This window comes from Colossoma macropomum, unplaced genomic scaffold (assembly GCF_904425465.1).
Source record: "Colossoma macropomum unplaced genomic scaffold, Colossoma_macropomum, whole genome shotgun sequence".
Taxonomy (NCBI): Eukaryota; Metazoa; Chordata; class Actinopteri; order Characiformes; family Serrasalmidae; genus Colossoma; species Colossoma macropomum.
Window position 1 is genome coordinate 35738278 of NW_023494800.1, and position 15906 is coordinate 35754183.

At 40.8% G+C, this 15906-nt stretch overlaps 1 protein-coding gene across 4 annotated transcripts in view; it reads left to right on the top strand.

The window, feature by feature from the left end:
• Positions 1-15906, top strand: part of rab27b (RAB27B, member RAS oncogene family) — an 81004-nt gene that overhangs the window by 49570 nt on the left and 15528 nt on the right. For all 4 annotated transcript variants that reach the window (XM_036588147.1, XM_036588149.1, XM_036588146.1 and 1 more), the window contains exon 2: positions 15592-15763. In XM_036588147.1, coding sequence (XP_036444040.1) covers positions 15611-15763 — 153 coding nt within the window. In that variant the 5' untranslated portion in view covers positions 15592-15610. The remainder of the gene's footprint in view (positions 1-15591; positions 15764-15906) is intronic.

A 15906-nucleotide genomic window follows, 5' to 3' on the forward strand; every position in this document is an offset into this window, starting at 1 on the left:
TCTTTTTTGACCAGCGTGACCAAGTTAATCTACCAGTATGATCAACCAGTCAACCAAGCTAGTCAATAAGCATAACCAAGCTGATCAACCAGCATGACCAAGTTGGTTAACTAGTATGACCATGTTAGTTGACCAGCATGACCAAGCTAGTTACCAAGCTAGGCAATAAGCATAACCAAGCTGGTCGACTAGCATGACCAAGCTGGTTAACTAACATGACCAAGCTGATTGACCAGCATAACCAAACTAGTCAATAAGCATAATCAAGCTGATCAACCAGCATGACAAGCTAGTCAACCAGCATGACCAAGCTGACTGACTAGCATGACCAAGCTGGTTAACCAGCATGACCAAGTTAGATGACCAACATGAATAAGTTAAACAACCAGCATGGATAAACTAGTTGACCAGCATGACCAAGCTGCTTAACCAGCATGACCGTATTTGAAACCCAGCATGGCCAAGCTGGTTAACTAGCATCATCAATCTGGTTAACCAGCATTACGAAGTTAGATGACCAACATTAATCAGCTACTTGACCAGCATGAATCAGCTACTCAACCAGCATGACCAAGCTTGATAACCAACATGACCAAAGTAGTCGATCAGCATGACCAGATTACTCAACCAGCATGACCAAGCTGCTTGACTAGAAAGACAACCAGCATGACCAAGCTGATTGACCAGTATGACCAAGCTGGTTGAGCATGGCCAGTCTTGGGAGGATGGTCCTCTGTTTATTGAGCAGCAACTGCTGCATGACTAGCAGTAAATGTTGGTTTCGGTTAGCATCTTATTTGCATAAAGCTAATCCCTTCTAGCACTTTTTCAAGCTAATCCCTTGAAGCCTCCAGAAGGCTCTGGGGTTTATTCCCTGTCTTCCTGTGCTTGAGTCCGGCCGTATGGTTTCCTTTCCCGGCTTGGGCCCTGTGTAACATCGATCTCTCGGCGAGATGCACAGCACTACTAACCTTTCTCCACCTCCTCTGCCTTCCCAGCTACAGATGTCTGCCTGGCCCCTGTAGAGAGACCCAGAGACCCTACTGTGTGTATGTGTGTGTGCTCACAAGTCTGTGCGAGGTGGAAAAATGCTGCAACATTTCAGAAACGGAAAGGTTATAGTGCTCGCCATTTGCATTGATGTGTATTGATGTGATATTTCTCTGCATCCGCAACCTTAGTGCGTAGATCAAAGGCGCTTTTAAAGGTTCTTAAAAAGGGCCTAAATGTTGAGGATCATCTTCACAATTTTGCGTACAACAGTTGTGCATGTGTGCACTCCTGAAAGGAATACTTCAGTAATGCTAGCTGGCACAATAAAAGCTTTCTGCATTGTCTTATTATGCTGAGCATTAATAATCAATAAACATTGTTTTAACGGTCAAATATTTGCATTTTCAAATATTCTATTGACTGTTATTTCTTATATCCAAATATTCTATACGAATCAGAAGAAGGTATGTTTCATGGCATGTTTTATATACATTTAATATAGATTTTAAGCCTTGGGTTTGTCCACTGTATTTGCTTGGGCCTTCATAAAACCCTTGATTTCATGAATATAGTTGCTTGGATTGACCACTATACTTGCTTGAGCCTTGGTTTCACCATTGTAAATGCTTAGGACTTGGTAAAAACATTTTACTATTGTATTTGCTTGGGCATTGGTAAAAGAAAAAACACTTGATTTGACCACCATAAGTGCCTGGTCCTTGAGCCTTGGTAAAACCCTTGATTTGACCACTATAGTTGCTGGGGCCTTGAGCCTTGGTAGAACCCTTGATTTGACCACTATAGTTGCTTGGGCCTTGAGCCTTGGTAGAACCCTTGATTGACTGCTATAGTTGCTGAGGCCTCGGTAAAACCTTTGGTTTGGCCACTGTCATTCTTTGAGCCTTGGTAAATCCATTGGCTTCACCTCTGTGGTTGCTTAAGAGTTTGTAGAACCCTTGGTATGACCACTGTAGTTCTTCAGGCCTTGATAAAATCCTTGATTTGATCACTGTAGTTGCTTAAGACTTGGTAAATCCATTGGTTTCACCACTTTAGGTGCTTAAGACTTAGTAGAACCCTTGGACTCTAGGTATGGCCACTGTAGTTGCTCAGGACTTGGTAGATCCCTTGGTATGGCCACTGTAGTTGCTCAGAACTTGGTAAAACCATACATTTGACAACTATAGTTTCTTGAGCCTCAGTAAAACAATTGGTTTTACCATTGTAGATGCTTAGGGCTTGGTAAATCCATTGGTTTTACCACTGCAATTGCATAGAACTTGGTAAAACCCCTACTATGGCCACTGTAGTTGCTCAGGACTTGGTAAAACCATAAATTTGACAACTATAGTTTCTTGAGCCTCAGTAAAGCAATTGGTTTTACCATTGTAGATGCTTAGGACTTGGTAAATCCATTGGTTTTACCACTGCGTTTGCACAGCACTTGGTAGACCCTTGGTATGGCCACTGTAGTTGCTCAGGACTTGGTAAAACCATATATTTAACTACAGTTTCTTGAGCCTTTGTAAAACAGTTAGTTTTACCATTGTAGATGTTCAGGACTTGGTAAATCCCTTGGTTTTACCGGGACTTGGTAGAACCCTTAGACCAATGTAGTTTCTTCTGACTTGGTAGAACCCTTGGTATGACCACTGTAGTTCTTCAGGCCTTGATAAAATCCTTGATTTGACCACTGTAGTTGCTTAAGACTTGGTAAATCCATTGGTTTCACCACTTCAGGTGCTTAAGACTTAGTAGAACCCTTGGGTGCTTAGAACCCTTGGACCCTAGGTATGGCCACTGTAGTTGCTAGGGACGTGATAAAACCCACAATGTGACCACTGTAGTTTCTTGAGCATCAGTAAAACACTTGGTTTCACCATTGTAGATGTTCTTGGTAAATTCCTTGGTTTTACCAGGACTTGGTGGAACTCTTAGTATGACCAATGTAGTTGCTTATGACTTGGTAGAACCCTTGGTATGACCGCTGTAGTTGCTTAGGATTTGGTAAAATCCTTGGTTTTACCGCATCATTACGGAAAGCAAAGAGTCAGAGCCTCCTCACCTTTCTTTCTCTATCTGAAGAGCCACTAAATGCACCATTTATTTTCTCATGAACATTAGTACCATAGTGCATCACGTTACCTTTCTGTGTGGAGATAACGAACGGTTAATTAAGTAGTCGTACCGTGCACATCTCTAATTGTGTCTTCGTCTGTGACATTGTTTGTTATTGTGAAGCTTTAATTTGATCTAATTATTGCTGTATTTAGGCCTTATGTTTGCTTCATTCATACACTGTAGTTATAACCTCTTAAGCAAGTTTCAGTAAATCCAGAGGCCAAGGATAATCAGCAGTGCTCCATTAATTGCATTCCTTGGTTCATGGATATTGCAAGGACAAAACAATAATAATGTAGACTTTTTTGTTGATATTGCAACATAAATTACTCCCATTATAATTATATTCTAATTATAACATGCCTCCTTTGATGTCCTTCAGCCCCAAACTTTGGCATTAGGATGAAGCGTGGGTCATAAGACTGAGCAGAGCATATATGCATGGCTGGGCACAAAAGCCTCTTGTTTCTGCCGTAGTATGGAGGCTGAAATGTCTTTTTTCCACTGTGATGTTGTAAATGAAAGGCAGTCGGAGGGAGTTTGGGGTTGTGAGTGTGGACTCGTGATCAGACCAAGGTCTTACATAGTTGCTGTCATTTCAAAACCTTGTAATATTTTGCAATATTTTTACACCAGTCAGAAACACCAGCTGTTGTCTACATTTTGTGAACGTTTCAAGAGAAATGGATAAATATAAATAGTCCAAAATTCCTTAGAATCTTTTAAAATTAACTAATATTGAAGTTTATTAATAATATTGAAGAATGTTTATTTCCTTCTCCTATAATTTTTTTTTTTTTATGACAGCGACAATATAATGTAGTACAGCTTCTAATTGTTACTGCTAGGGGTGCAAATTTTGGCAAATTCTTTTACACAGATGAATTGCTGTCATTCGTCAGTGTTTAAACGTTAACCAGCAGGCCTTAAATCAAGGATGCAACCCCTCAAAATATCAACATTATAAAGTGGATGGTTCTGATATCTGATTGGCTGAGCCACATTCAAAGCCATTATACAATACTTCATATTCGCACACTACCAACTGAATTCTGTATTAATGCACTGAGATATTAAAAAGTGTTTGTGGAGTGTATAGGTACTGATAGGTGGAACTAGGCATCAGTGTGTATGTATTGTAAAAGGCCCAAAACCATTTTAAACAAACCCTACATGAAAACCAAGGGGCTGATAACTAGATGTTTATGATTATATATTTAAAAATAAAACGTATTATAAACATAGCACTAGAGGTCTGCACAGGACTGTTTCTTCAGTCCCACTCCCACCCGCTTCCGAAAATTTCATCCTGCCCTCACCCACTCCCACAGAAAATCGTAATAATTTGTCCCGCTCCCGCCCGCAGCCAAACATTTTGGCCCACTTCTTCCCGCCCATGCGTTTCCGTCAAGGCGAACTGGCATCTAATATCTATTTACAAACACATTATCCTCTGCCTAAATAAGACGGCAGTCATGGTCATCCAGCTCACTGTAAAGTCACTTCACCAAACACCGTTTTTTTCCAGTAAGCACAGAGCAGGAATTAAACCACAGAGCGGTTATTTTTGGTGTTTTGCTGGTCAGCTGCTGCCGTCGGGCTGAAGGCTCTGCCGTCTAAGATACGAGAATTTGTGTGTTGTTCATGTTGATCAGCTGCTTTGAAGCTCTTTAGAATGACTTCATTCATTTTAACTGTTTTACTGTTATCATTTTATATTGTTTATATGTCACTGTTGTCGGAACAAAACCCCGTATCTCCAAAATGGTGATTTTACAGTAGAAGGAAAAAAACATACTTTACTTTTAATGTAAATCAATGGAACCAGACGTCTTTCCAAGTCGTTTTGGGTCTTTTCTTTTGGTTCATTCATCATGAGATTTACACACAATGTAAACAACAACAGTCATTTTCAAAATATGACAAAAACGACAGCAGTGATATATGACTTAGTGATCGTTCTTAATTTGCGAGATTTCTCCTCATGTGTGCTTTTTTCCCGCTCCCTCCTGCAGTTTGTTGGTTTCCCGCCCGCTCCTCCACCACGTCCTGCTTATAACTCTACACACCCATGTGTGATTTCATCAAGATGTTATGCATCACATGTTCTCTTGGAGAACCTGGACTAAGTACTTGTCCGTCTTATCGCTTGTGGATGTTTGATTTCTATATGGTACATTGCTGTAGTAGTGCTATCATCCTGTTGAAAAGTGGTGCACTACTTCTGCACTGGTGTAGCGGTTACATTAAAGTACCTGTACAGGTGCCAGAATAACTGCTGTTCCATTTAAGGTGGAACGGAAAATTCGAACATAACATTGCGAAATAAAAAGTCAACCTCAGACTTTCAGAAATTCTCAATATTTGGCAGAATGCACTATTGACATGTGTTTATCAATATGCTGTTCAATTTTTTGTTTAATATTTTGCACAATAACTTTGATTGTGTGAAATAGTTTTTAGTGAATGAAGTGAAAAGCGAAGGGACATCTCAGAATAATAAGCCACTAGAAATTTTGATTATACTATGAAATCAATTTTTAGCCAAACACCCCACAGTTGCCTATTGTGCTCTCATGTCTACAAATCAAAAACATTTCTCAACTTCACTGATAAACATAACTTTTTGAAATAGGAACTGTTGTTTATTGGAAATAAAATAACATTAACATTGTTTTAACTGTTAGCACTGGTTGAAACATTGTTTATTTGTCTTTTAACAGCTAATCAATTCATCGTTTACATCCCTCATTACTGCAGTTTCATTCATTTCATATACTGACCATAAATACTTGGTTAAAACTTTGTACGATTGTTTTGTTTAGCTATAGATGATTATGTCAATAATAGCATCTTTAAGTCTAAACTCCTGCCTGTGTTAGCATTCTGTCCTTTTTTTTCAGGGTAGTGTTGAAGCTAGAAAGAAAGGTCTTTGTCTTGACTGAAGCTGAAATTAAGAAAATAAGTTGTCTGTGATCACATAATCAGATGACATTAAAGTGGTGCATGTCTGCTGCACCTCCTGTGAAACAACAAGCTCAGTGAATGTAGCCAGGAAGCATCACTTACCCAGTCAGTCCGACATTCATATCAGCGGTTCGTCCACTAAGCTTTCATCTCTGAGAGAGAGGAGAAAATCCAGCTGCTTCAGATCTGAAAAAATATATTAAAAAAAGATGCAGTGCTAATTTTGTTTCCCGACAGTCAGGAAGAGCACAACGTTTAATTGCTTTCTCACGTCTTTCACTCTCACGTCAGTAACCTTCCTACAGACTGTCTGCAGGAACAACACTCCGCATCACTTCAGGGAGAATGGGCGGGGCTAAACTGCTGTATTCAAGATTGAGTACATTCTAGCTAATCAGTTACATAAAAACAAAAATATGATGTGTTTACACACGGACAATTCATATTAGTAACAGGATAAAATAATTTAAAAGTGCAGGACAAATTTAAGGCTTTTACAACTCAATTTAGTGCAAAAGACATTCCTGTAGGCCGAATGAACAGGGCTAAACAGCTGTAGGCTGAATGGGTGGAGCTAAACTGCTATAGGCTGAATGGGTGGGGCTAAACTGCTGTAGGCTAAATGGGTGGGGCTAAACTGCTGAAGAATAAATGGGTGGAGCTAAACTACTGTAGGCTGAAAGGGTGGGGCTAAAGTGCTATAGATTGAATAGGTGGAGCTAAACTGCTGTAGACTAAATGGGTGGGGCTACAGTGCTATAGATTGGATAGGTGGAGCTAAACTTCTGTAGCTGAATGGGTGGAGCTAAACTGCTGTAGCTGAATGGGTGGGGCTAAACTGCTGTAGCTGAATGGTGGGGCTAAACTGCTGTAGCTGAATGGTGGAGCTAAACTGCTGTAGCTGAATGGTGGAGCTAAACTGCTGTAGCTGAATGGTGGGGCTAAACTGCTGTAGCTGAATGGTGGAGCTAAACTGCTGTAGCTGAATGGTGGAGCTAAACTGCTGTAGCTGAATGGTGGAGCTAAACTGCTGTAGACTGAATGGTGGGGCTAAACTGCTGTAGCTGAATGGTGGAGCTAAACTGCTGTAGCTGAATGGTGGAGCTAAACTGCTGTAGCTGAATGGTGAGGCTAAACTGCTGTAGCTGAATGGTGGGGCTAAACTGCTGTAGCTGAATGGGTGGGGCTAAACTGCTGTAGCTGAATGGTGGGGCTAAACTGCTGTAGCTGAATGGGTGGGGCTAAACTGCTGTAGCTGAATGGTGGGGCTAAACTGCTGTAGCTGAATGGGTGGGGCTAAACTGCTGTAGGCAGAATGGGTGGGGCTAAACTGCTGTAGACTGAATGGGCGGAGCTAAACTGCTGTAGGCTGAATGGGTGGGGCTACAGTGCTGTTCAATTGTATAGAAATATGTTCATGGTTGTGACATCACTACCGTAATGAAGTCTATCAAAGGCTATTTTTGCAGCATAGTTTCCCTGTATGAACTGCATGGACTGAGAAATAGATGGTACATTTTTAAACTTACAGATTTAATGATGTCATATTTAAGAGTCACAAACCTGTTCCTTTAACACTGTAACAATATTGTTTCAAACAGCTTTCGACGGAAAAACCAGGCCGCAAACAGTGGTGAGAGGGTCAGAACATCTTGCTATGAGTCTAATGCTTGGGTGAGCTTAGGTTAGCTTTAGTGGGTCATTTGAACACAATTAGAGGGATTGTTTAACAGCTGACTGAGACCCATTTCACTGTACCAAACAGACCCTGTATGAGCTCCAAATTACATTTCATAAACTCATAATGAGGGCAAATAATCGTTGCTGTTTCCATCTCTATTAATTTGCTCACCATTTGTGAACATTTGGCAATTGGGGTTAGTATCGCAGTTCATTTGTGCTTATTTGTTTCAGATTACAATGCATTTCTGTAAGAATGTCTAAATTAGCAACAGGCACTGGTTCATTCATTCGTTCATTCATTCATTTATTCATTTTTAGAGATCAAGCAAACTGAGGGTCAAGCCCCCCATTTACTGTAGGGCAGTGTGAAAAGCATATGTAATATGTAAAATAAGTATGCAAAACAATTCAAATTGGACAATTTACAAAAATAATTTATCAAAAGATCTCAAATAAATCAGGCGTGAAACACTACCAAGTATGTTGGCCATGTAAGAAATATGTAAGAGATGTCATATTTCTTCACTCAGTAGTGTGTATAACTGTAATGTTTACCAAAGTCCAGCAGGGTCTGGCGGTCAGAGGCCTCAGTGAGTATATGTGACACGTGATACAAATGAATTGAGAGATTCAGTGAAGATAAGTTGGCTTCTTTTTCAGATTTCCGTTCCACCTTAAATGGTGCAGCGATTACATTCAGGAGCCTGTGCAGCAAAGTAACTGCTGCTCCATTTAAGGTGGAACGGAAAATTTGAACAAAGAGCTGGCGAATAAGAAGCCAACCAGTAAGAACACCTAGCACCGTTTTTGCCGGGCGCTGTGGGGCTAGTGAAGCAAGACAGATTCGCTTTGGTTATTAAAAATGGTTCTTATTTAAAAGTAAAGTCTTATTAAAAGACATCCCAGAATAATAAGCTACGGAGCCCTGCTGGTGACGTCCCTTATAAATTAAAATAATGCGTGGCCACGCCTTATTAACACGTGGAAACAAGATCCTAATGTCCTAATGTGTGGCCTAAGTAGGGCATGATCTCATTCCTAAGCCTTACTAAGTGGTAGCCAAGACTTAATTATCTCATTCCCACACCTTACTAAGTCGTACTACATCATGGCCACCACTTAGTAAGTCCTGGGAACGAGATCATGCCTTACTAAGTCGTGGCCATGCATCAGCATCTCGTTCTCACACCTTACTAAGTGGTCACCATGCATTAGCATCTCGTTCCCACGCCTAACTAAGTTGTGGCCACACATTATTTTTATGTATACAGGATTTCACCAGCGGGGCGCCGTAATAAGCCACTGTTAATCCACAAAAATCATAAAAAAACATCTAAAATTGTTTGATTTAAAAATATATATTGTGATATATAATGAAACTGTCAGAAAAATTAATTATACTGTAATGTACAACCAATACTAGTGCTAAGACTTATTGCAGTATGATGCAAAAGGAGTATATTCATATAAATTTGGTGTCTACCAGGTCTTCCAGGTGGTTGTTAGGAGTGGAATCAAATCTCCTTAGAAATACTAAGTAAAGTTTTGTACTAAATAAAGTTTTGACTGGAAATTAAATAAATAAATGATATACAGCATTTTGAAACATTTACTGCATATGTTCTGTACATATTACGTGTTATAGTATCTCAAAATAATGATATTTTAATTCTTATACACCAACTGGTCACTTCATAAAGTCCACCTCCTTGTTTCTACAGTCATTGTCCATTTTATCAGCTCCACTGACCATATAGGAGCACTTTAAAGTTCTACTGTTACAGACTGTCCATCTGTTTCTCTGTATACTCTGTTAGTCCCACCACCTAAGTGAAAAGTTCGTATCCCTCTGTTTTTCTCCCTCAGTCCTACCAGACATCTTCATTTTTAGTAAATCTGAAGTGCTTCTTCTTGTCTGAGCCTCTTATGAAAGTTTAATGTAGCCAGGTTTAGCGCAGAGGTGCAGCCCTTCAGCATGGACCACCGCTGAGTCTGTCAGCAGCCGTTGACTCATGTATTGATTCGGTTCGTAAACAGCATTTCCGAACTTATGTAACGTTGGATGAAAGCTTATCCTGCATGAAAATAGAGGCTGCCGAGGATTTTGCATATCTGTTCTTGGCTTGTACATTTTGGTAAATATTTATTTACCAAATCTTAATCTTACTAGTCACAGGCCACAGGGATTTGTATGCAAAAGTTTGAATATCACCTCCCCCAATAAATGATGTTTTGATGATTTTCTAAATGAAAATAAGTTAAAGTTAATTGAACAACTTTAAATATGTAATTTAATATAATTATGAACTGTATAAAATATAATTTAGTGCACAGTTTCATTTATTTTTAACATAGTGGAAACAAATCAAATATAAAATGCGCCACAACGTCTGCACTGGACACATTTATGTATAATTTTTTGTCCAATATGTTAAATTCAACAAATAAACAGTAACTGTGTTAAAATGTGCAGAAGTGTGTTTTTTGTATTGAGTATATGGTCACTTTTTCAAATCAGTAAAGCATGTCATTTGACCGGGGGTGTCCAAACCTTTGCATACGCCTGTATATATGAGTACATGTACATATATACATTTTTTCTAGTTTGACTTTTTGACCCATCTGGGCTGAAACCCAGCTGCAGCACGCCGTTGTTGTTGACCTCTCATTCCAGTACATTTACATTTAACTAAATTTAGTTGATAATTGGGATCAATTAAACCAGACACACATAAGCTTGATGACTGCCAGCCCTGTTGAATCTAAACATCACTTTAATAGAACTTGTCCAGTAACGTGAAGGAGACCTAAAGGTCTTAACAAGCAGTGCCGTGATCGAAGAAGATGAGAAAGTAAGTTATTGAAAGGTATCAGTCTGGAAAGGGTTCCAAACCAAGAAAACAGCGGTGAATCTTCTTGAAAGTGGCCAGCCGAAGAAAATTCCTCCAAGAGCTCAGTGACGCCTCATCCAGGAAGTGACAAAAGAACCCAGACAAACATCTAAGGAACTGAAGGCCTCGCTCACCTCAGATAAGGTCAGTGTTCATGATTCCACTTTTAGAAAAAGACTAGGTGAAAATGGTATCCATGCAATCTGCAAGACTCTGCTAATGATCCCACACTGCTAACCAAGAGGAACATAAAAGTTGATCTTAAATTTGCAAAAAACCCTGAACCCTGACCCTTTTGGAATAATTTTCTGTGGACTGATGAGAGTAAAGCCAACACAGCATTCCACAATAAAGGGGAAATGTGAAACATGGTGGTGGTAGTATGACAGCGTGATGATGCTTTGCTGCTTCAGGACCTGGGCGACTTGCCATAGTGGACAGAACCATGAATTTTGCTCTCTACCAAAAAATCTTACTGCAGTATGTCATCTGTGATCTGAAGCTCAAGAACAATTGGGTTATGCAGCAAGACATTAATCCAAAGCATGAAAGCAAGTTCACCAAAGAAACTAAATTAAGTTTGGAGTGGCATGAACCCTGTTGAGATGCTGTGGCAGGACCCTAAATGGGCAGTTTATACTTGGAAGCCAGTGTGGCTGAATTCAAGTAGTTCTGCAAAGAAGACCCCCAACCCCCATGCAACGTCGATAGCTGCGAGAGGCGGCTGGAAGCCGGTGCCTGAACCCCATGTGCCAATAAGAACTGCAAGACATGGCGGGAGGACGACAGACATGAGAGGCAACGGGAGGACGGCTGCCACAAGACACATGAAACTCCAGAGCTCTGCCTCCTGTTTTGCAGGAGTCGTGTACTACTCCTGATGTTTGATCCCAGTGGCCGAGCTGCGGAAAGGGGGCGGTGATAAGCAGGTGGAGCAGCGAACTGTCTCTTTCCCTCTTGGCTCAGGTGCTCGCACTGCCCTTAATGAGAGCCAGCTGACGCTGTTTTGGCGGCAGCAGCAAAAAGGACTGATGAGCTGAAAAGCTTACGTATGAGAAAAGTCTAGTTAGAAGCCACTGAAAAGTGGCCAGGTTCTTGGTTTTGTGGTCTTTGTCTTTATTCTGTGTGAAAATAAAAAGCGGAATTACGGCTGCCACCGTCAGTCCTGCCTCCAGCGTCCTTCCTCCTCCTGGGGGACCATGTGTTACAGTGATTATTTAAAAACTGTATTTTGTGTTTCCTCTATTAGTAATTTTCTGTGGACTGATGAGAGTAAAGCCAACACAGCATTCCACAATAAAGGGGTAATGTGAAACATGGTGGTGGTAGTATGACAGCGTGAGGATACTTTGCTGCTTCAAGGCCTGGGCGACTTGCCATAATTGACCCATTGAATTCTGCTCTCTACCAAAAAATCTTACCGCAGTATGTCATCTGTGATCTAAAGCTCAAGAACAATTGGGTTATGCAGCAAGACAATAATCCGAAGCATGAAAGCAAGTTTACCAAAGAAACTAAATTAGTGGCATTTAGTGTGACAGATATGCACAAACAGAGGAATCAGGAGGGGGCAAATACTTTTTGACAGCACTGTAGCTCCAGCACCTCTGCTGAGCAATGCTGCAGCCTTTGATAACTATTAGTACTCTAATGCGCTCCGTGCATAAGAACATAACATAAGAACAGGCAGCTTGCTTCTGTGGCTAGTGACCACAGCTTGTACAATCGCTCCTGCTTCTGCTTCTTCACGCTAAACGCTAAACCAACCGGAACAAAAATGCACATGATGGAGGCTGCTTGACCACTTTTTTCAGCTCAGAGTGCCCAGAGTGCTCCACACAAAAGAGAACCTCACAGAATTAGAGAAACTCAAGGCGCTAAGGGGATCAAATCAGCACATAAAAGGTGCCTTTTACATTGAAAACAATAGAAAAAATGAGAAAAGTTTTTCAAATTGAGGTTAAAAAAAACTTTAGCTGGTATGTGAACTAGCATTGTGTCCCACCAAAAGAAACTCCTGACCACTCATGTGGGCATAGCTCTGAGTCATGTGCTGTCTTAATGCGTACACACACACACATGCTAACAGCTTGAGAGCTCTTTTGTGAATGAACAGGCCGTACAGGATGTTCTTTGCTGAACGTGGTTATCGCACAGTTTTACTCTGAATACATTGAGCTGAACACATTTTTCTCTCTCCATGGCCTCCTCCCTCTGCCCCTTTCTCATGAACCCCATGCTAGAGGTCAGTTTAGGGTCTGCCTGGAGCTGTGATGCATGTTCTGGGAAATCTCTCTGAAGTTTGTACAGCATAAAGTGCTGAATGTGATCGTTCTGATGTGTTCAGTCAGCATGGACAGACATCAGTGCTGTTACATTTGTGCTGGTGTACAGTTGGAGACCGTAGCCCATCTGTTGATGCATGATTTGTTAGCCATACTTCATAACTGGTCAGTTTCAAAGTAGGTGTTTCTGATAAAGTAGACAGTGAGTGGAAGCACAAGGTGGGTGTTTCCAATAAAGTGGCCAGTGAGTGAATGTACAAGGTGGGTGTTTCCAATAAAGTGGCCAGTGAGTGAAGGCACAAGGTAGGTGTCTCTAATAAAGTGGCCAGTGAGTAGAAGCACAAGGTACCAACCATCACAGGCAGAAGTTCCTCTCATGCTCTTAGGGAGGAGAACGCAACATTAATGATATTGCGTAACGTAAGGAAAAGGCAGTGGGTCGATGCAGTGGCACATTAACGTCTCTCAATGAAATGCTATAGATCTCAAAGACTGAATGAGACGAGCGGAAGAAAATGCACTCTAACAGGCCTCTATTTATTTAGCATATCTTATTACACTCATTTAGCTCTGTGTCAGGCTTTTGGGCAGGCTGGAGAGCTTGGAGCGCTTCCCATATCCACAGAAGTTGATTACTAATGGTTCCATTTCCATGTGTGCAAACATTTCTGGCCCAGCCTGTGGAATGGCTTTGATTTCTTTCAGTTTCAGTGGAGAACGCCTACAGCAGTGCAGCTGTAGCCAGCCTGGATGCAGAACTTACTGTATGTGCGCTGCCTGGCCACTTTATCACAAACCCCTCTATTGTAGCTCCACCTTGCTGGTGTACAGTTAGAGGCTGTAGCTCATCTGTTGATGCACAATTTGTGTTATACATCCTGTAGCTCTTCATCAGTGGTCACTGCAGTGCTGAGAATGGTGCACCACCCAAAAAATATCTGGACATCAGCAGTTCTGTGGTCAGAAACAATAATGTGATTATGATCACATCAGCTCAAATAACTGAAATACATGAAAACATTGATGCTTTGCGATGCTGAAATTTGTCCACAAGTCTTGTGTTTCTACCATTTCTTGCAGACTGTGGAGTCTTGAGTCTTGGCCGATGTGGAAGTTTTGTGACCAGCACTGTCTTTTAAGGGCTAAAAATTCCAATAAACAATAATAATGGATATACTGGATGTAATTTGATCATTTTATTTAATATTTTGATTTTATACTTAAATATTTTTAGTCAACCAGTGCTTTACCAACTGTTATACCTCTGTTCTGATGGCACAATCTCATTCATTGTCAAGAAGCATGCTAGCCACAAATAAAAGCCTATTTTTATTGCAATAACTATATCATTTATCGCTCTGGTTGCTAAGCAACCTTCCCACTTTACACACCATTGCGCTGTATCCAAATGGTCCCCTAATCATTAGACCCTACAGTCGAAAATCTGGATCACTATATTGAACTCTATTATAGGGAACAGAATTTGTGATGGTAATAAACAATTTCAGACACTAATGTAATACAGGTTTGCTCATTACTTACAAACACCGCAGTGCATTATGGGCATCCCCTGTCCACTAGGGTCCAATGCTTATTGGGTACAGTGCTTATGACGGTGCACCGTGGGGTTGTTTGAGTGCACTGGATCTTTTTCAGTCATTCCCCCTTTATACAGGTAACAGAAATCCGAGTCCTGTTCACACTCCTTTTCACTAAACATCTGCAATTATTTTTCCCCACTGATGATAATAGAAAGCATTATAGAGAACATATTTGTGATTGTCAGGGTCTTGAATTCGGGTTTGTTCAGCCAGTTGTCAAGTCTTTCTACACAGTTTGTTGTTGTTTTCCCTGGGAGTTGGGGTGCGGCAAAGACAGGACCTGTATCACCTGTAAAATTAAACATGACCATGTTCCGTTGACATGAATAGGCATGTGCTATCTTTGCTTACCTTATATATGATCATGGTTTGTACTTGAGCACATATAGAAAGTGAATACATTCCCTAACTTTTATAACCGCAGGTCTATATCAAATCCTGAAATTTTTGTTTTGCTGATGTGCATAATAGGCTTTAACCTTTAGCTCAGCTATAGCTGCTTTTCTCACATCTCCAGCAGGAAACTTTTCCTCAAAATTAGAATAGTTTCTTGTAAAATATCTCTCAACATTTTTACAAGGCTGAAGTCGCTTCTTTTTCCCGTTCCACCTTAAATGGTGCCTGAGGCACCAGAATGTAACTGCTGTACTATTTAAGGTGGAACGGGACAATTCGAATGAGAAGCTGACTTCAGCTTGGCAACTTTTAGTGTTTGGCAGTTTCTCGTTGCAGATTAAATGTATCAGGAAACCAGCTGCAGCGTTTAAGACCATTTATTGTTGAAACTGTGTTGAACGATCAGCAGAGCTTTATTTTACTGTAAAGGAGGAAAATCTAATTCTGCTGTGGAGCCCAACAGGACAATATAAGAGCCTCAGGCCCATTATTGGCAATACTTTCAGTAATACTGATATAACCGTGTGGGATGTCTGTATGAGCCAGCTCTAACAGAGTCTGTACTGGCTCTAATAGAGTCCTTGTGTAACATGTATCATTGGCAAGTTCAAGTGTAATTAGATAATAATGAGATGATTGTGCTTTGTTTTGCAGGTTAAGCGCGGTCAGCACTATGACTGATGGGGACTACGATTTTCTGATCAAGCTCCTGGCTCTGGGTGACTCCGGAGTGGGCAAGACCACCTTTCTGTATCGCTACACAGACAACAAGTTCAACCCCAAATTCATCACCACCGTGGGCATCGACTTCAGGGAAAAGAGAGTGGTCAGTTCGTTCCCTCAGATGTTATACTTTCTTTCATTTCCATTGTTTCTGTTTAGTCAGTCAAGGAAACTTAAAACTGATTCAGATTCAACTTCTTGATGAATCGGCCGGGATTCACTCTTTTTCCTGCGGGGACAAAATTC